A 20,497-nucleotide genomic window follows, 5' to 3' on the forward strand; every position below is an offset into this window, starting at 1 on the left:
ATAGAAAAGGAAGTTGAATCCTGATGTGCCCCTGGTTCTCAAATCCTCTGTCAAAGCTGAAGGACACCCTGGCTTGGCTCCTTGGAGCTGGGCGGTGGCATTGCAGGAGCTGTTTCCCAAGTGGATCAGAAAAGTAATCTTCACAAACCTAACTCCAGAATTTCCCAAACTGACTTTAGTGGTTTTGATGGGTTTGTAGTTTTGATGGTCTGCTCAGACCGCCATAACAAAACACTGTACCGTTCAGTTCCTGGTTCACAGACGGCTGTGTTCTCAGTGTCTTCACATGGCAGGGACAAAGGGAAAATCTCTCTCTCTCTTCCTCTTCTTATAAGATCAACGATCCTATTGGATCAGGGCCCCATCCTTATGACCTCGCTTAACTTTAATTATTTTCCAAAAGCCCTATGTCCAAATACAGTCCCGCTGGGTGTTAGCGATTCAACACATGAATTTCTAGGGGGACTCAACTCAGTTCATAGGAAATGGATCCAGTAATTTTTCAGGAAAGCAGCTTCAGAAAGACGCAAATGGGCAGCTTTTCCTAACTGAATACAGAAAACTCTATCTGAGGAGGTCCCCTTCCAACCCTTTTGTGGAGAAATGGGTGGTGGATCAGGAAGTCAACAGTAGGGTTAGCAGCCCTTAGATAGGGCCCGGAAAGACACTGTGGCGGCTGACTCTGGTTCCATAGTGCCTCAGGCAGAACGGTCTGCACGTGTGTATGTGTGCACATTTCCTGGGGAGGCATGCTCTAGCCACAGTGGCTTCCCTGCTGGGCTTCGGACATATCAGGCAAGCTCTGGCCGTAGGGCTGCCTTGGGCTGGGCTCCCTAGAAGCAGAGCCTAAGACTGGGATTCTTGTGCAATTGATTTATTGAGGAAATGCTCTCAGTCCAGACAGCAGGGTAGGCATTAAGGGAAGCAGGATGGCTCAGGGGAAGAGGTTAGGCAGAACTGTAGTTTTAGGAGTCTAGCCTCCGTCTGTCCTGTGCAGAGCTCCAGAACATACATCACATCACAGAGAGCGTCTCATTCAGAGGCAAGGGCACTGGGCTCCTATGCCCCCTCCTACCGGTCAGTTACTGGTCACCTCCCAGGCATCTGTAGGAGGGGAGCCAGCTCTGGTCAGCCAAGGGCAAGCCTCCAGAGAAGTTCGTGAGCCTTTAGCAGCCAACACCCATTCCAGCAGGGGCCGGGTGCACTGGCTGCTAAGAGGACCGGCTGGGCTCCAGTGCACCTGCTCCAGAGCCCGCTCTAGCTGACCCCTCTGCGCAGAATGCTCCTCCCCTAGGTAGCCTCTTAGCTCACTCCCTTTCCTCCTTCAGGTCTTTGCTAAAACCTCACCTTCTCAGTGAAGTCTACCCCGGCCATCCTATTGATGTGCAAATTGCACCTCCACCCCCTCCTCATCACCCTTTCTCTGCTCCACTTTTTCTTTTGGTCCACAGTACTCACCACCCTACACATGCATAATTTACTTCTTTGGTATGTTCAGTTGTTTTTGGATTTATTTTATTTTTTGGTGAGGAAGATTGGCCCTGAGTTAACATCTGCCAATCTTCCTCTATTTTGTATGTGGGATGTCGCCACAGCATGGCTTGATGAGTAGTGTGTAGATCCGCTCCTGGGATCTGAATCTGCAAACCCTGGGCCACTAAAGTGGAACATGTGAACTTAACCACTACACCACCAGGCTGGCCCCGTTCAGTTGTTTATGGCTTGTCTCTCCCCATTAGAAGGAAAGCTCTTTAGGGACAAAAATACTGGTCTAGCCTTAGCACCGTGAATAGTGCTTGGCGTATACTAAGCACTTAATAAATACTTGTTGAATTAATTAATTAAGTCTCAAAGGGTCCCTGACCCAAAGAAGGGAGAAAGTCAAGAGCCTAAAGAAATAGATGGTGTAAGAGGGCACTAGCCCAGCCAGTAGGCGTGTTGTGGGGCCTACAGGAGGAGTCCCCCACCTCCAGGAGGACATGGATGGTATCATTTTTGAGTCCAAATGAAAGCAAAGTCCTCATTACAATGTACTCTGAGTGGCGGCTCAAAGCTGTTCCACCCTCCTGCTGTACTTGAGAAGGTGGGAAGTTTCTACTTGCTCTTCTAAAACAACTTTGTCTTTACCCTCCCTCAGAAGTCTCAGCTTGGGAAAAGTGTGACCACCCTGATGATAATAGCTTAGGTAGCAGAACTTTTCATCCAAAGATATGGAAATGCTAAGATATGGAATAACTCAGATACGGCGATGCTTCATAAACACTAAGTGAGGAATTTTCACAGTTTCCTTAGAGGATGCTTACTAACGTGCATGCGCTCAGAAGTTGAGGGACCAAGTTGAGACGCACGTCTTGTCTGTCTTACAAAGAAGGTGTCTTAGACAAATGCTGAGAAAAATGCTTTTTCAAAAATCATCTGTTCTTAGCCTTGTCCCAAACAATTCCCAGGTAATTGTTTATCTCTTGCCTAAAGAAAACGGGCAGAGGATTAGACAGACATCACCCAAAAGAGAATGAATGATGAATGAACAGGTAGATGGGAGAATGCTCAATTTAACCAAAGAAATGTAAATTAAAACAACAGTCAGACATGATTGTCATCTATCTAACTAGGAAAGATTTTGTACTGTACTAACAAACTGGTGAAGAAAATCTTTCCACACATGCACGGAAGTGTCAAGTGGTAAAGGCTAATGGAAAACTACGTGCTAGATGTATTTATAGACTTTGCTATCTTCATAACCTCCGACCTACTAGAGTCAGAACCCTATCCTACCAAAATAACCTGAAATTCAGGTAAGAAAAGCCTTTTGAAACCAGCCATAGGGGTTTATAGCAGGACTAAGAAGGAAGAAAGAGAGAGAGAGAGAGAAAACTCATGAAAGCTGGTGACAGATTCCTTCAAAATTTTTCTTTGGTTTAACTTTCTTTCACAAGGACAACTTTTTTTGTGTGTGTGAAGATTGGCCCTGAGCTAACAACTGGACCAGTCTTCCTCTATTTTGTATGTGGGACGCTGCCACATTCTCCATCAACTCAGGCTGAAATGCCACTTACACACATTTTCTTCATTGAAGTTGACTTTGCCCATAAGTCAGATGATGAAGCTGAATACAGCATCAAAATATGCAAACCATTTCCCCCGGGATACAAATGCCAGATATGGCAGACACAGACTTCACAAAACATTGTGTGTGAGTGTGTGTATGCGCCCGTGCATGCAAGGACAATTTTTGTCACATTTCCCTGTGGCCCGACAAATAGAATACTGTCATTTAGTTTCATAATTGGAATTGCTGATTTCTTGTGCTTTTGACAGTTGGGTCATGTTTCCAATAGTTCTAAAAACTTCCTCCTGTGCATGGCTCTTATTAACATGGAGCCATGTTAGTAACTAGTCTATTTTCAAAATTCAAAACAACCATCTAAAAAATTCTCTGAATTCTCTTGATCTTCTTTCTCTTTGAACTTCACTCACTAAAAATCAACCAAAATTGTGGAGTTTTTTTCTGTCTGAACTAGAATAGATGCATCAACAATGAATACTTTATTTTTCAGGAAAGACATTCACTCGTGAAAAAAAAAGTAGCTTCAGCCCGTAAAACACGTGTTCATCCCAAATGGGATTTAAGTTTTTGTTTTTTTAGTTTTTATCAGGCAAGCTATTTACACGGTTGTCGGCAGTTTCCAGTTTCTGGAGGTGGCACCTCTGTAGCAGAGGCCCTCCTGATGACTTCATAAAAATGTCTACTCAGACTTCATTTACTTTGGAAAAATTAACGGAAATAGGCTGTTTGGTTCCTCATGGTAAAGCGAAATCTCAGCTGTTGATCTCGGAGATGCTGTGGAATCATGAGACATGGGATGCAGGGATGTTGGGGAGGAGCAGAGAAGGTTCCACTCATCCCGAGCAGGAGACGTGCCCTCTTGGCCCTCACATGAGAGGTCATCCTAAGATATGGGAGAAACGGCAGGCAGACGTCTCCCCTTATCCACTGCTGTGTGAGAGGCCGTCACCTCCCCACCATGGATCAGGGCCTGAGAAAGGGCACAGCAACGCCAATTTCCCTCTGCTGGGGAGCCTCGCTACGCCTGACCTAGGGCCTGGAGTTGCACTCAGTGCTACTTCCAGGAAACATGGGTTCATTTCCTCAGATCTTGGCAAAGATAGGCAGGATGGGGTGGAAATTTCCTGCTTTGAGTCTCTGCCATAAAATTATGTCTAAGGGATTTTCCTGCTGTAAAATTCTAAATTTCCATTTAGTCAAGGAAAAGAAACCAGCCACAGATGGAGATGAAGCAACGTAAGGCTAAGGAGAGCTAAAGAAGAGCAGGCCTCAGGCACACACACTGGGAACAGGGCTGTTGGGCTGCGGGTGGCTCCTGCCTGGACCCTGGTCTTCCCTGGACATTTCCTCTGCCCACCTGTTTCTTGCTCCTGTCCCACAGATGGTCCTCTGTGCATTGCCAGTCTCCCTGGCTTTGCCTTGGCTCAGCGTGGCTGCTCCAGACCCTGAAGTCCAGCTCCCCACATTCAGACCCCTGGAAAAGGAATTTGACCCAGCTTGGGTCAAGAGTCCATTGCTTGTCCAATGAATGATTGGTCAGAAAGGTCCAGTCACGTGGTAGAAACATTACCACCCAGGCACATGATGTTACTAGAGGGAAAGAGGACAGACTTGGGGAGGGGCAGGGCCCCCCCAAATGTCTACAGCAGAGTTGGCGGTTCCTTCCTTCCCACCCTTCTCCTGGCACTTGGGGTTCACAGCAGCCTCCTCTGGTTCCCTGAGAAGCACATGCCAAGGAGAATTCAATACGGGAGATTTATTGAGGGAGATGCCTGGGAGGAAAGATGGCGGGGTCGCCAGACAAGGCTAGGAGAACCGTCAGACCACCATGCAGGTCGGAATCCAGGGAAGGAAAGAGGGAAGAAAGGAGGTTGGGTAGGAAGATTGTCAGCCTGCAGTACATTTTAACGAAGTTTCAGCAGGACCAATGAGGCGTCTGTCTTAGTTCCAGATGCTATAACAAGACACCATAGACGGGGGGCCTCAAATAACAGAGACTTATTTCTCACAGTTCTTGAAACCAGCAAGTCCAAGATTAAGTTTCCAGCAGGTTCTAAATCTGGTGAGAGCCCTCTTCCTGGTTTGCAGACAGCCACTGATAGAAAGGTCATCTCTCAGGTGTCCCCTCTTATAAGGGCACTAATCCCATTCATGAGTGCTCCATCCTCAGGACCTAACCACCTCCCAAAGGCCCCACCTCCTCACACCATCACATTGGGGGTTAAGGCGCCAACACATGAATTTTGGGGGCACACAAATTTGGGGGCATGCGAGGAGTCCCACGTGTCTCAGAAGCAGTCCTGCCTTAGCATCCCAGCCATGCTTGGCCATTGGTGGGGCATCCATGGGAGCATGGACATGCTGGACTGTGGTGGTGGATTCAGAGCACAGCAGCTGGGGTGTCAGTCCATTACACTTCCCCAGTAGGAGATCTGAGAGGCACAAGTTCAACGCCAACACATAGGCCCTCCTTTATTTTAAAAATGTAAAAACTCTCCTTAACTCAAGGGCTGTACAAAAACAGAAGGCAGGCTGGATTTGGCCCATGGCCCAGAGTTTGCTGACCCCTGGTTTAAGTTACAAGTTAAGGTTTATATTGCTTGCAGACAAAACCCTCCTAACTTCTACAAGGGGTAAGTACCACTGACACAGGGATGCTGACTTAGGGCTGCTTGTCATCCTAATTCCCATCGAAATTGGTCCATCGACATTCAGGCTCACAAATCTGCAGACCCTATCTTACTTTCCTTCTTGCTTGCATGAAAGAATGGGTATTTTCCTTTTCCTCTCATCCTCTCCTCACCTCTTGAAGCTCCTAACTTAAGGTTAAGGTAATGGGTATGGGGTGGGGGCAGGGCTTCTGTAACAGAAGTCAGACCTGCAAAGAGAAATAGAATCTTACAGTTTAATAAGGTATGGGGGGCTCGCTAGCAAGAATCAAAGATCTGATTGTCTTTTAGATACTTCCCCACTGCCCCACTTCCCGGCCAGACCAGAAAGGTCACTTACTTTTGCCTCCAACATACTAACACACACACACACACAAACACATACACATACTCCTAACTGAGGAAATGAATGGAGCAGAGAATGGTTGATAAACTTAATCTTCATGGGGGCAGAAGTCGTGTTGGACACCAAGGAGATGGGGCCTTGAGGGAAAAAAAAGGTAAAAAGAATTAAATTGGAGGGAGGGAAGAAAGAGAATGAGAGATTGTGGAAGGAAGAGAGTGTGGGGTACTTCACCCCAGATTTGGTCAAGTGGTGCACCCCCAAGGTCCAGGGCAGGGCCAAGACTCATGGGAGATCTCAGAGACAAGTTGGAAAGACCAGAGGAGCCATTCCTGAATCTCCACCTCAAGGTAGACTCTGCAAGGGCTGGACTAGACCACCTGAAGCTGCTGGGAAGGACAACCGAACATTTCCAAGATCCTACGTAGGCATCACAGGCTAGACCGTTCTGCCCTGGACTGGACTGCTTCCGCTCCAGGAGAACAAGCGCTGTGCTGGGGTTACCCAGGTTAGTGGAGCAGCCATTTATCCATGTGTAGTCCTCGACAAAATTAAGGGGGCCATGCCAAGGATTTCTAAGGAATCTTTAACAGAGACTGAGGTCCAGTGTGTACATTGGGATAGAAAAATTTCCTTATTGGAAAAAAGAGGTTCTGTTCAAAAAGCTGGAATGCATGTACAGTCACCCACCACAGAGCAGCCAGTCCTGAGCCCCATCTCTGTAGGATGCTGTACCCCTGGCTGGTTCCTCCTTATTTGGGGATTGGCTTCCCAAAGGGAAAACGCCTAGCATTTGGATTTGGGGAGCAAGTCCAATAAATTGCTGTTTCAATTTTAGGCCTTTTTAAAGACAAAATCAACTTAAAACCTCAGAAAAAAAATCTCATCACATGCACTATGTATTTAACCAAAATCCTATTCCACTGCTGTGTGCCATTCTCCTGCGTGAGAAGCCAGTGTTGGTGGGACACCCAGCAGAGCTATTAATATCTCGTGAGTCATTTGAACAGTGCTTTTGGAAATGGTATCCCTTCACTTTCTTTCTAGGGGGAAAGAGAAAATATTTCTAACACATGGCAAGAGTAATTTCTAATATTCCAGGTCTGTTCTCATATTTCTAATTATAACTTTGGGTTATTAAAATTTTTCTATCACCAACAGACACTAGTATTTAGGAGGCAGCTTAACTTCCTCAGCAGTTCAGGAGATCGCAGATCCAGAAACTTTTCCCAGAGAATTTGGATGAGGATTGCTGGTGAACATGAAAAGTGCATGGTGAGAAGGGCAGTGGATTGTCCTTCCCCATTTCATCAAGATTTTAAAGGGGAAAACCCTGACTTAGTGACCACCTGTGGGGGCAATGCCATTCGTCTTGGTATTAGCCTGCTGTGTTAGTCAGGATTCTTGGGTGGCAGGCGAAAATAAAGCCCCAGTGTAAACCAGCTTTAATGAAAGGCAGGAATGTGTTGGTTCACGTAACCAGACTGGGAGGAGAACAGGGCTGGGCTCCTTGCCGGAGTGGCTGGAACAAGGGTCTGCAACGCCATCAGGATTCTTGCTTTCTCGTCTCCTCTTTTCCCTGTGCCTTTGCTCCATTGTTTTCAGACTAAACTTTTCACGAGACATCAGAGGGGGCATGGCCACTAGTGGATCCTGCTGCATATCCTCAGACTTCCTAACCAAAGGAGAAAATCGTTCCGCTCTCCCAGATCTAGTTTAAAAGTCCCCATGGAAGACAGTGGTTGGCAAGGTTTCCTGTGCCCACTCCTGGGATCAATTTGTTGCACGAAGGGGCATGGAAATACCATGAATGTAGCCAGGAGGGTGGAATCTGTTAATAAAACAACGAGGGAAATGGAGCTGGGCAGTCTGAACAGATGATGTGTCCCACATCTCCCTTCTTCTGGGAACTGTTCCCTCCTCCCGCATCCAGAGGAGGGAAGACTGATCCCGCCCCTTTGCCACCCTGATTGTCAGATATGGGCATCTGCTGGTCCATGGGAATCCTCTCCCAGGAATTAAGAACTGGGGTTCGGAGATACCAGCTCAGTATGCAGCTTGCTTGTACTGAGGAGATGTTGAAGGAGCCATTTCTTCACCATCAGGATGGGAGGGCTGGGAAACAAAAAGAGCTGGGCTGCAAGACAAGAGGAAAAGGAAGCAGCAATTTACAGAGAGAAGCAGATGCAAAGGGCTGAGTGTTCTGATGGGATTTGTGTCCTGGTTCCAGTGATTCCTGGTGTCCAGCCACATCCCTGCTACCAGCTCTGTGCAACACCTCATATCCTGATAACCCCCCACTTTCCCTTAAGGAAGCTCAAATTTCACTTCTAATGCTTGCAATCAAAAGTATTCTAACAGGGGCCGGCCCGGTGGCGCAGCAGTTACGTGCGCACGTTCCGCTTCTCAGCGGCCCAGGGTTCTCCGGTTCGGATCCTGGGTGCGGACATGGCACCGCTTGGCAAAAGCCATGCTGTGGTAGGCATCCCACGTATAAAGTAGAAGAAGATGGGCATGTATGTTAGCTCAGGGCCAGTCTTCCTCAGCAAAAAGAGGAGGACTGGCGGTAGTTAGCTCAGGGCTAATCTTCCTCAAAAAAAAAAAAAGTATTCTAACTGATACTCTATTTAATCCTAAAAAACAGTCACAACCCTGGTACCCTGACACACGGCACAGTGCCACGATTTAATGGGTGGGTTCTGTTGCCAGTTTTCCTCAATGAATCCGAGTTATGTCTCTTACTAACTCTGCGACATCAGACAAGTTACTTGACCTCTGTGTCAGTTTCCTCATCTGTAAAAGGAAGTGTTAATAGCACCTACATTACAGTGCTGGGAGAATTCTATATTTTAATCCTTGTAGAACCCAGTGCACGGCATATAAAAATCACTCAATAAACGATAGCAATTATTGATAGCGGAAGAGGGCAGTAGTGTCTGGGAGAAATTTTACCATCTCTTTAAAGATCCAAGAAGCAAAACAAGGGAGATAACTCCCCCCTCAACACGCATACTTTCTAGCCAGGAGTCATATTCCCAGGTGGTTAGACGTGTCATTTTGACCACTCCAGTGTCACTCCCAATACTTGGCCGCCAACACATAGAAGGGTTAACAGGGACTTCCTCTAAGAAAGTTGAACTTTCCTATAATGCTTGTATTGGGGTATAAGGATAACACCCATCTCAGACACTGTCATTATTAAAATATCAAATCTGAGTGTCAGCACACGTATGGAGTGGAGGACAAGACCTACATGTGATTTACTATGTTCAAAGAGATGCTTGCTAATGAGATTTTTCTGTAGTATCATACATAGGCAAATGCAACAATACTAAGGAGAACGGAGAAAAGCCAAATGTCAGGCAACATATGGTTGTAAGGGAGCATCATTACTGTCACGAAAAACCACATTTGGAGGGATCATCAGTGTCTGAAAACCTGTGTTGGTTGGTTTCTTGGCTACCCTTTGGTTCTACCAGGTAATAGGTTTGTACAGCAGACAGTTAACACAGCCACACGGTTAACTTAGTTTACTCTCACCTTTAGTGATCAGATTTTGGCAAGAGCTGAAAAGGAGTGGAAATAATTAAAAATCACGGGGCTGGCCTGGTGGCGTAGCTGTTAAGTTCACACATTCCACTTCGACGGGCCTGGGGTTCACCAGTTTGGATCCTGGGTGCAGACACGGCACCACTTGGCAGGCCATGCTGTGGTAGGCGTCTTATATATAAAGTAGAGGAAGATGGGCATGGATGTTGGCTCAGGGTCAGTCTTCCTCAGCAAAAAGAGGAGGATTGGCAGCAGATGTTAGCTCAGGGCTAATCTTCCTCAAAAAAAAAAAAAGAATTAAAGATCAAGAGCAATTTTTTAAAAAGAAGAAATCGTATTTTAGAAAGGAATAAAAGCAAGAGAAAAAAAGAACAGAAGAAAATCTGTTGGCACTGCCTTCTGGCCGGCCCTCTTTTACTTTACATTCCTTACACTCATAGATGCGGATCTCCCTTGCCAAAGAGTGACCTCCTTGAGGTCCGGATCTGAGCCTGGGCTATCGTTGTCTCCCACGGGGAGCTCACCCCTGAGCCTGATCCACTCTAGGACCAGACTGTTCCCATCTGACTGAAAGATGGAGGAAATCAGGAAGACCAAAAGGAAAGGACAAGAGCAAACAAGACAATTATCTGAAAGTGAGTCTTGAATTTCTCAGAACTGGAGCATCTCTAGAGGATCTCCCAGACGGGATGCGGAGGCACTGATGGTTAAGGCGAAAATCTCCTGGAACGTTTTAGCAGTGGAAATGCTGTTAGGTTAAATCTGTTCATACTTTGCTTTAGTGAGACTGGATTTTCCACAAAGAAAGTTCTTGGACAGGCAATGCCTCTTCCACTCTTCTGTGAGCAAATTTGCACTGCTTAACACACTGCTGCAGGAATCTTGGGATATTTTATATTTCTCTTACATCCCTTATAGGCAGTCAGAATCCATTTCTGGAACATAGATGTTGTTTTCCAGCAAAGCATGCTGAATCCTTTAGACATTCATTATTTCCCAGAACAAAAAGAAAAACTGTTCTCTTAAGATCCATAATCTGTTTCCAGAATATTCAGACAATCTCATTTCTTCCTCCTTCCTATTACTCATCCCCCCTCCAGCCACTCCCATCAAGGTCCTGGGAACACACCTGAGGCCTTCACATCACTGACTTTGCTCTTCACCGGGATGCCCTGCCTATTGGCTAATTTAAGAATTAATTACATATCATTTCAAATTATTCTCTGTTTTACATATTCTAGTCAAGCCAAACTGCAACGTCAGCTGAAATAGAGACAGAGCAGTGGAGGGCAATGGTTACGGGCACAGACGCTAGAGTCAAACTGTCTGTGTTTGAACCTAGGTCTTGCCACTAACTAGCGAGGTGTCCTCAGATAAGTAACTTAACCTCTCCGTGCAGGAGGGAGATCTGACCTAGCCGTGAAAGTCTGTTATCTGAAGGTTGTGAGGCAGTGACAGTCGAGCTGAGCATTAAATCATAGGAATTAACTTGGAGAAGTCAGAAGGGAAGGGTGTACCCAAGAGAAGCACAGTAAATCCAAAAGCCTTGCTATGGGAGGGAGCATGGTGCACAGAAGGGAGTAAGAGGGCCCAGTGGGGCGCAGTGCGCACCAGATAAAGCTGGTGAGTTAGGGAGAGGGCAGAATTTAGCAGAGTTTAGTATCCATAGCTTAGAAACTATATTCCCTATTCACTCAACAAATTTTGCTTACGAGGAGCCACCAACACGCTTATTTTACATAAATTGGATTCATTCCATATGCTGCTTTTATTAGGAATATTTTTTGAGCAATAAATATACAGTTATTAAACCTATCTCTTATTGTTGGATCTACAGATTACTTCCAACTTTCCACTATTATTAAAAATAGCATGACCAACTTTTTTTATCTGGACATTTGTTCAAATATTTCTTGGCATAAATCCCTACAAGAGGAATTGCTAGTTCTGAAAATTCATTAACATATTTTAATCATAACTTGTCTGGGAAATTAGCATGTTGAATGGTCAAGGTTTGATGCTATATGAGGCTACAGTCTTTTGAGATTGGTACCACCATCAAATTTGGAGGCACTCTTGTTGTGCCTACTCTAAGAACCTACTTCTCAATTGTCTTCACCGTGTGAGGAATTCCCTTCTATTTCTGATCCCCATGAGTCCTTTCCACAAATTCAGATCACACCATACTGACGGCCAACGAAATATCTGTAACCTCAGCTCTAGACGCCTGGCTGTCCCACTCCGGGGCTCCATAGGAGAGGAAAGGCTTTCCTAACTGTCTCTGAAGGATCTCCCTCTGGTCTGAGACACACTATTAAAGAAGGCAGTTTCTGACATTCCTTTTCTCTCCTCTGGCCTCCTACTTTGTCCAGTTCCATTTTCCTGCAGTAAATTCACTAACTTGTCAAAGGCAGATGGAGCTCAGATGATTCTATAACAGATTGTGGTTTTCCCTTCCGCTGAGTTGACAAACGCCATCTTCTCCGGAGTCTGCATCTTCCATGGACTCCTTTCAACATCTACTGTCCTTTTCCTCTTTCAAAGTCCTGTGTGTATCCCCACCCCTAGATTACTTTCCAAGGACCCACTTACTGTGAGATCACAGATAATTTCTAGGCTTCTAATGATTAACATGGCCAATCTCTTCCCTTCTTTCTCAGCTGTTCTTTGCATTCCATTTCTTCATTGCAAAAAACCTGTTTCCAAGGTCAGTGGGTCGCTCTTGCTAAAGCGGCCAGACTCCGGGTCGACCTAGGAAGGATACCTGGTGTCCAGGTAAAGTTAGGCTCATCGTGTGCCAGGCACAGTGCTAACTGCCTTACATAGGTTATGCCTTTTCGTCCTCACGGCAACCCCGTGGGGTACGTATCATCACGGTCCTCATTTTACAGATTAGGAAACTGAGGCTTAGGGAGGTTGTCACTCATCTACGATCACACGGTTACAATGTGGGGATGGACCCCACTTCTGCTTGCAAAGAGAGATGAAGAAAAGGGAGGCAGGCCAAGAAAGAAAATATAAAATGAGGTAGAGCAGAGCCGGAAAGGCAAGCAGGCGGGCGGAAGCGGCCCCTTTCCTGTCTCCTTCCCGCCCTGGGCTGAGCCTCCAGCGCGGCCCGAACGCCTCCCAGCGGCCGCCTCTCTGCCCCGCGAGTTTCCGGCCTCGGGAGGGCGTCATTAGCGAGCGCCCTCCGTTGGCGCCGGCCTCGTGCGTGCGTGGGCGCAAGACGTCGGCGAGGAGGCGGGCCTTCCGGTCCTCACGAAAGTCATTTCCGGCGGGAGCCGGAAGGCCGTTCCGGATGGCCTCGGGGGCGGCCTGTGCGTGGAGCTGAGTGTTGAAGCTGCCGGCCCGCGCCCGCCGGTAGCCTCATGCCGCGGGCCGCGGCCGCCAGCCTCCGCTCGGATTGGTGGCGCTAAGGCGCCGGGGCAGCGCGCGACATGTCGTCGGGCCTCCGCGCCGCCGACTTTCCCCGCTGGAAGCGCCACATCGCGGAGGAGCTGAGGCGGCGGGACCGGCTGCAGAGGCAGGCGTTCGAAGAGATCATCCTGCAGTGTGAGCAGCTGGCGGGCGGTCGGGCAGAAGCACGCGGGGCACCGGCGGGAACCCGGGGCCGAGCCCCGCGCTGCCCCGGCGCCCCACCCCTTTTCACATCTTTTCCTCTTCTCTTCACTTTGTCTTTGGGGTGACCGCAGAGGGTTTCCTTTTCTGAGCTGTGTGTTCTTCTCTGGCGGGCACCGCTCATGCTTCTGTTTGTAAATCCCAGCAGCTCGCACAGTGCTGATGCACTTAAATGGGCAGGTTCCAGAAACGTCCCGTTGCGCGCATCGTGTTACTGAAACAGGCGCTGATTTTAAGCATCGACTCGCGCGGTTAACGTCGTGCTCTGAGTGTAATGAAACGTTCGGCCTTGATTTCCTCAGACCTCTCGTCCTAACTCCACCTTGGCGTTCTTTGACTGTTAGACATGTGACTCTTAACACCCTTTTTTAGTAGGGACGTGATAGTCTTTACTGTTACTGAAAACTTCTATATGAAAGAGATGGTGCCCCCCCCCATTCCCGGTGCAATTTGGGTACAAAAACGTTTGTACCCTTGGATACGTCTTAGCATTTCCTTGCCGCTCCCCCCAATCTTACCGTAGGTCATGACCCATTTGGGGGCAGAAACGGGTACTCTTCGGTCCTATGGTTCCATCTACCCCTTGAAGTAAGCCTAACAAGTCTCTTACGTTATGTTGATGATGGGATTCACAGTCATAGGTTGCCTTTATTGAATTCAGATTGTGCTAAATCAGTGGTTCCCAAATTTAGCTGCACCTTAGAATCACGTGGGAATCTTTTAAAAATTAAGCCCGGACCAACTAAATCGCAGCATATGGGCTGGAACACAGGTGTCAGTATTTTTTTGATGCTCCCCGGGTAATTCTAATGTGCAGACAAGTTTGAGTGCTGTGGCAAATATTTGGCATGTGCTTTTCACTTTATGTTCTCGAAAATTCTATGAAGTAGGTCCTGTTGTTGCCGTTTTCACACATGAGGAAACCAAGGCTGAGAGAGATTAGTAGGTTCTCTAGGGAGGCACAGCAGGTTAATGGTGGGGCCTGGATTTGAACGCAGACTTAATGGCTCCTAACTTGGGCATTTGGTATCTACTTTTCTCACTGGGTCCCCCCGGGAAATGTCCTTTCCTTGCTTTTCGCTGAGCCCGTTCTCTTAACAAAGATAGTAAGAAAGGGGGACGATGCTCCGCTGTTGTGCTCATTCCTTATACTCTAAGAGGCCCTGGCAGACAAGTGCTCTTTCAGAAAGCCAGAAGCATAAGAAACCTCTCTTGCTCAATCGTGATGCTCTCATAGGTTGTGTACACTCAGGTCATCAGGTGTTTATTAAATGCCTGTTCTTTAAAAGCTGGTGCACATTGCAAGGCAAATTGGGCTGAAGGTGTGCTTCCACTCACTCCTTTATTAATTCTTTCACTTACTTTCTGAGTCTGATTTGCTGCATCTATAAAATGGGGGTGAAACCTGCCCTACCTGCTTCATAAAAATAGTGTGTGAGTGCTTTCAAAGCCATCTCTGTACTTGTCTATAAACGGAAGGCGTTTGTAATTGCATTGACACAAGTGGAATGGTGTTTCTGCATTGAAAATGGACATATTGATGGGGTGGGAGGATGCAGGAGAAAAGTGGGGAGCAATGGATCCTAGAGAGGGAACACATCTTCAAATAGCTTTAAAAGGCGATTAGTGTGTGCTTGAGGGGCTAGGAGAGGAGACTGAGTGACAGCCAGTTACGGGGGCAGGAGAGTAAGACAACTTCTGCCTGTTAAAATCTCTTTAGGCTGGGGATTGACAATAGAGAGATCACTTCAAAGTTTGACTGTGGAACACCCCCACTCCTCGTTCCAGCCTTCCCAGGCCAGTCACGCTCTGACCCTCATTCAACCCAGTGTTTCCTGTGCAGTTCCTGCCTGTCAGCCTGAAGAGAGGCTGTGGGGACAGGAGTGGCTTCCCTCGGTCTCCATTCTTCTTCTTAGTGAGAAGAACTAGTAGGAAGGATCCCTCTTGAATACCTCGTGTCTTTTGAGAGACCTAATGTAATCCTAGGGCACCCAGCTCTGGTGTAACATTTTGAAGATCTTATTAGAATTCTTTGACACTGGTGAATATCCAAGATTGAAACCACTTCCCTGTTCTGCTGGGCTAATTCATTAAATTAATAGAGATGAAGAGAGTCGTTCTATTTCTGCCCAGGAGTTCCGTTTTCAGATATCAAGGAGAAGTAGGACTCAAGAGGGTCCTACTTTAAGAGGAAAGATATGGGCCGCCCCGTGGCCAAGTAGTTAAGTTTGCGCACTCCGCTCCTGCGGCCTGGGGTTTCACTGGTTCGGATCCTGGGCGCGGACATGTCGCCGCTCATCGGGCCATGCTGGGGTGGCGTCCCTCATGCCACAGCTAGAAGGACCCACAGCTAAAAATATACAACTATGTACTGGGGGCTTTGGGGATAAAAAGGAAAAATAAAATCTTTTAAAAAAAAAAAAAAAAGAGAAAAGATAAGCTCCTCTAACAAGAGTAGTCACTGGCATAACCCTATCAAAATTTTGTTCTAGAGCAGTTCTAATCTCAGACTTTTGGGAGATGTGACACCCCCATCAGGTGTAGCCTTTCTGCAAGTTTCCCATGGTTGCTTTCTTGTTCTCCTTAGCGTAACTCCCATCCACATCTGACCTGCTGGCCCCCTGTGTGCCTGTCATTCTTACATGTCATTTCTAGCAAGAATTGGAATTCACATTTATCACATTCAGAAAGAGAACTCATTTTCTTCCTTACGCTGTCCACTCTTGTTGTTCTCTGACAACCTTGGCATCTTCTGCCCAGTTGCCTGAGTAAGAAACCTCAGAATGATCTTTGACTTTTTTGTTTTGTGTGAGGAAGATTGGCCCTGAGCTAACACCTCTTGCCAGTCTTCCTCTCCTTTGTGTGTGGGATGCCGCCGCAGCATGGCCTGATGAGCCACGTGTAGCTGCGCACCTGGAATCTGAAGCTGCAAACCCTGGGCCACTGAAGCAGGAGCGTACCAACTTAACCGTTACACAGCCCGATGTTTGACTTCTTACTAATAAATACCTGTTCATGTCACTGCCTGCTTGTCAAATCTCTTATTTCCCCATTGCCAGTGAGAAAAGGTCTGAATTTCTCATCCTGCCCGTGCGTGTGTTGGCTCCAACGTTTCTTTCTGGCCATTTAGACAACTCTTCTAGTCTTGCCTGGACTGTCATCTTCCCTTGTGAAACCATCCGAGAAATTGAGCTCCTTGAGGTCAGGGCCTCTCGTTCCTATTTGTATCCCTAGTGCCCTGATCTAAAAATTAAATTTTCCAAATGTAGGGGCTGGCCCCATGGCCGAGTGGTTGGGTTCACATGCTCTGCTTAGGCGGCCGAGGGTTTCACCGGTTCGAATCCTAGACGCGGACATGGCACCACTCATCAGGCCATGCTGGGGCAGTATCCCGCATGCCGCAACTGGATGGATGCACAACTAAAAATACACAACTATGTACCGGGGGGCTTTGGGATAGAAAGGAAAAATTTTTTAAAAATTTCCAAATGTAATAATAAGGTAAAGTTCTCGTATTACTGAGAGGTGCATAGCATTTCATGTTTACATTGTGTTTTGCTATGTTTTTTACTTTTTCCTCCTGGGGTACAAATAGGTGACTGGGAGTAGAAAGCATGTTTGACTGCCTTTAATAGGGGGACATTCTTGCAGGGGTATTCCCACAGGTTCCTTTGGCAGGGCTGCCCATGCCTAGTCTGGGGTATATCCAAGGAGTGTGCGTGTCTGCATTTTGGACGATTGCTACAATCGGTGACAAAGTGCAGTACATGATACTTTGACACCTAATAAAAGTGAAAACTACTCAGTCATCTTCTGGTTATTTTTTAGTCTGAATCTTTATAAGATAGTAAACATAAAGTGTACATAGGTTATAATAAATTACTTGATTTTTTTTTTTTTTTAGATAACAAGTTGCTGGAGAAGTCAGATCTTCATTCAGTGCTGGCCCATAAGCTACAAGCTGACAAGCATGACACACCAAACAGGCATGAGATAAGGTATTTTGAAACTATCCTGTCTTGCTTGTATCTCCTCCTTAATTGAAATTTGTCTCGGTTCACTTACCACTTCTCTAACTCAGAAGCAAACCAGGTTCTGTTTCTGTGCTCCAGTTTCTGTCAGCTTCTTTCAAATAAGAACTGCTGAAGCCAAGTAACTAAAATGGTTTTTCTGAAGGTCCCTGCCCACCCAGAAGGCTGATCGTAATGCTGTAAGATTGAGAAGCTGCTTTAGGTGGGTAACTAGGCCACTTCCTCCTCTGGCCTACCAGAGTTCACTTTTTCGAAATAATCAGACAAGTAAGCATTCTTAAGCAGATTTACATGGATCTTGTTAATGCAGGATTGATTGACTCAGAAACATGAATTGGTTTTTATACAAGATAGGTCTGTAGTTCAGTTTTTCAACATATTTTAGTAGATTGTGAAATCAGACTAGCAGGTTGCAAGAAGCTTTTTTTGTTAAGAACAGGAAAAATCTGCATTGTAATAGGAAGGGTATTGTTTCATTAAATATGCACCTATGTGTTTGTGATAGAGAGTTTGCTGTATTTACTTGGGCTCTTCTTGTAAACTGTATTTTTTTTTTGAGGGTCAGGATTCAAAAAATCTGAAGGCCAGACTTCATCAAAACAGCTTAAATGGAGTCACTCTAGAGTCTTACTGCCCTCTTTTTCTGTATGTTCATCGTGTTTGCACGTTAAATTGGATGGTTTGTATGGGAACGGTACCCATTATTGCTCTAAAATCTACCTAGGTGTATTGCATATCAGTTAACATTTAGCAATTGTGAAAATAAAGTTGATAGTAATTTAGGGTTTTTTTTTTTTTTTTTAAAAACCCAGAAATGCTAGGGATAGCGCGGTGTGTTTATTCCTGTAGCTGAATCTGCCGTATAAGCACCTGCCGTCCATGTTTCCTCATCTGCTGAGGACATCTCCTGGCAGACCAGAGTGGGAAAGACGGATGGAGGGCCCGGCCCAGGTTCTGTCCCTGCTTCGTAACAACACAGGAGACCGTGCCTGGCTGTGTCTCTGAGAGGTCTTCCGTAGTATTGAAAATAGTAGTTGTAGTGTTTGGTCAATTTTAGGTGTAGAGAGTGCCATTTTACCTTTTTCATCTAAATTCAATCAATTGGAAACTTAAAACGTTTTACTTCTATCTGGTTAGACTCTCGGTGACTATTCCTGTATCTTATATCTGACAGTTCCTTTGACTGGACATCACTGGGGTGATAAGAGCTCCTTAGTTGGGGGTCCTTCCTTTCCTGCACACTTGTGTCCACAGTCAGGCCTCTCCTCCTGACTGCCTTGTTTCTATTAATGGGATCCGTATTTTCCACAAGTCATCGATGATTCCTTTTTCCCTCAGTATCCTCCCCCTGCCCACACGCAGTCGGTCACCCAGGCCCGTTGCTGCTTTGCCCACAGTCTCCTGTGCATCTGTCTCTTAGTTTACGTTAATTTTGCCACCCCCTTGGTTTATTATCTATGTGTTCATCCCTGGACTGTGGCAGGCAGGAGTCTTGTCCACTCAGACATTTGGTGACTGCAGTGTGAGCTGTGCATTAAGGCTGCAGAGAGGAGCAAGGCAGAGTCCTTGCTCAAGTAACTGAGTCTAGTGGGGAGGCCAATGCTAGTGTGATAGTGCACCACGGAAGATGGGTGCCTAATTGGTTTTCTTCTCCCTCCTTCTGTCTCTCCTTAAATCCTGCCCCTCTGTCCTAATTAATCTTAAGACACACCCTGTTTAAAAAGCTTTATCTGCATCAGTTATCTGACTCCCCTCTTAAGTGTTTTAATCCCTTTGCTTCTGAATAGATTAAACTCTTCAGCCTGGAAATAGTTGATAGTTTTCTAAGTATGCTTCCTGGACTGCATCTGGGAAATTGTGAGAAATGCAAAATCTTGGGCCCCACCCCAGACCTACTGTATCAGAAACTCTGGGAGTGGTGCCTAGTAATTCGCTCTAAGAAACCCTTTAGGTGAGTCTGACTATCTGAGAACCACTGCTTCAGTCCATGGCACTCTGAGTGCCTGTGAGTTAGCTGCCTCACCCGAGGGCATGTTGGAAACACAGGGGATTGGCCTTATCTCACATCTGCTGCGCCTGGGGTGGGCCCAGGACTCTGTGTGTAGACCTGCCCTCTGGGTGATTTGTCTGTCTCCCTGGTGAAGGCTATTAGTGGGCTCCTGTAAGGAATTTGGCTTCATTGTGATTAAGATTGGAAGTGGTAGGAGGCTTTGAGCTGTGGAATGAGTGACCTTGCTCTGCTGTCCTTAATCTCTTCTCTAGAATCCCAGCTCCTTGGAAGAAGGGACCAGCTTTGCATTTTGCATATTCCACATTGCTTTGCATTAAAATAAAGGGATTTGATGAAAATAATTTCTAGTCCTTCTAATCGCCATATGCAGTCAGTCACCCAGGCCTGTTGGTTCTTCTGCCTAATTAGGATGGTTTCTTGGAAGGGATGTTCCACTTTATTCTCTTGGCTTCTGCATCATGGGCTGAGATTGAGAAAGCACTGGGTTGCCTCAGAGGGTGACATATTTGCTTAGAACGTGTAGTAAATACTAGTGTAGATCAAGCATAAAATTAGGAGGGAGCATCATCCTGCCCCCTTTGCCCCCTTTATTTATGATAGGACATGTAGAGGAGGAGGTTCTCTCCCCTCCCTTCAGATACCGGTATCGTAGTTTTCCAGCTTTTTTCCTCTTCTCTCTCTCTGCTTTCCCTGGATGATGGTGTCAGCTACTCGCTATAGTCTGATAATGCATATCTGTAGCTCCAGCCCAAACCCTTCTCCTAAACTGTGAATCCCCAGGTCTACTCATCTACTGCTGTTTCTGATTTAGTGTGCAAACCCCTGCAGAGTTTCCAAAACTCCATTGACTCTTGAGGTCATCTGAACTCAGTCCATGGCCTCAGGTACAGCTGTTTGCCGACAGCTTTTACATGTCAGTCTCTAGCCTGGACCTCTTTATTTGAAGTTCAGGTTCTAACATCCAGTTCACACTAGACATACCCACTTGGATGTCCACACTGAATCCTTCAGGCCTCCGAGACCTGCTCTTCCCCGTCGTTCTTCCCCTCTCAGGAGGTGACGCCTCCATTTCATCTGGCTGAAACGTTGCTCTGGCTGAAAGCCTTAGAGTCATCTTTCTCTCATACCCCACCTCTCATCAAAGGCGAATTCTGTGGTCTCTCTTCAGAATCGATCTAGCTAGGATCTGCCCGATCTCCCCACCTCCAC

At 46.5% G+C, this 20,497-nt stretch overlaps 1 protein-coding gene across 3 annotated transcripts in view; it reads left to right on the forward strand.

Annotated features, from left to right (window-relative positions):
- Positions 1 to 12,856: 12,856 nt before the first annotated feature.
- The window catches only part of ATG16L1 (autophagy related 16 like 1), a 37,647-nt gene continuing 30,006 nt past the window's right edge, over positions 12,857 to 20,497 (forward strand). For all 3 annotated transcript variants that reach the window (XM_008527822.2, XM_008527823.2, XM_008527824.2), the window contains exons 1-2: positions 12,857 to 13,180; positions 17,151 to 17,244. In XM_008527822.2, the coding sequence (XP_008526044.2) occupies positions 13,066 to 13,180; positions 17,151 to 17,244 (209 nt within the window). In that variant the 5' untranslated portion in view covers positions 12,857 to 13,065. The remainder of the gene's footprint in view (positions 13,181 to 17,150; positions 17,245 to 20,497) is intronic.

The sequence above is a fragment of the Equus przewalskii genome, chromosome 5 (genome assembly GCF_037783145.1).
Source record: "Equus przewalskii isolate Varuska chromosome 5, EquPr2, whole genome shotgun sequence".
In the NCBI taxonomy this organism is placed as follows: domain Eukaryota; kingdom Metazoa; phylum Chordata; class Mammalia; order Perissodactyla; family Equidae; genus Equus; species Equus przewalskii.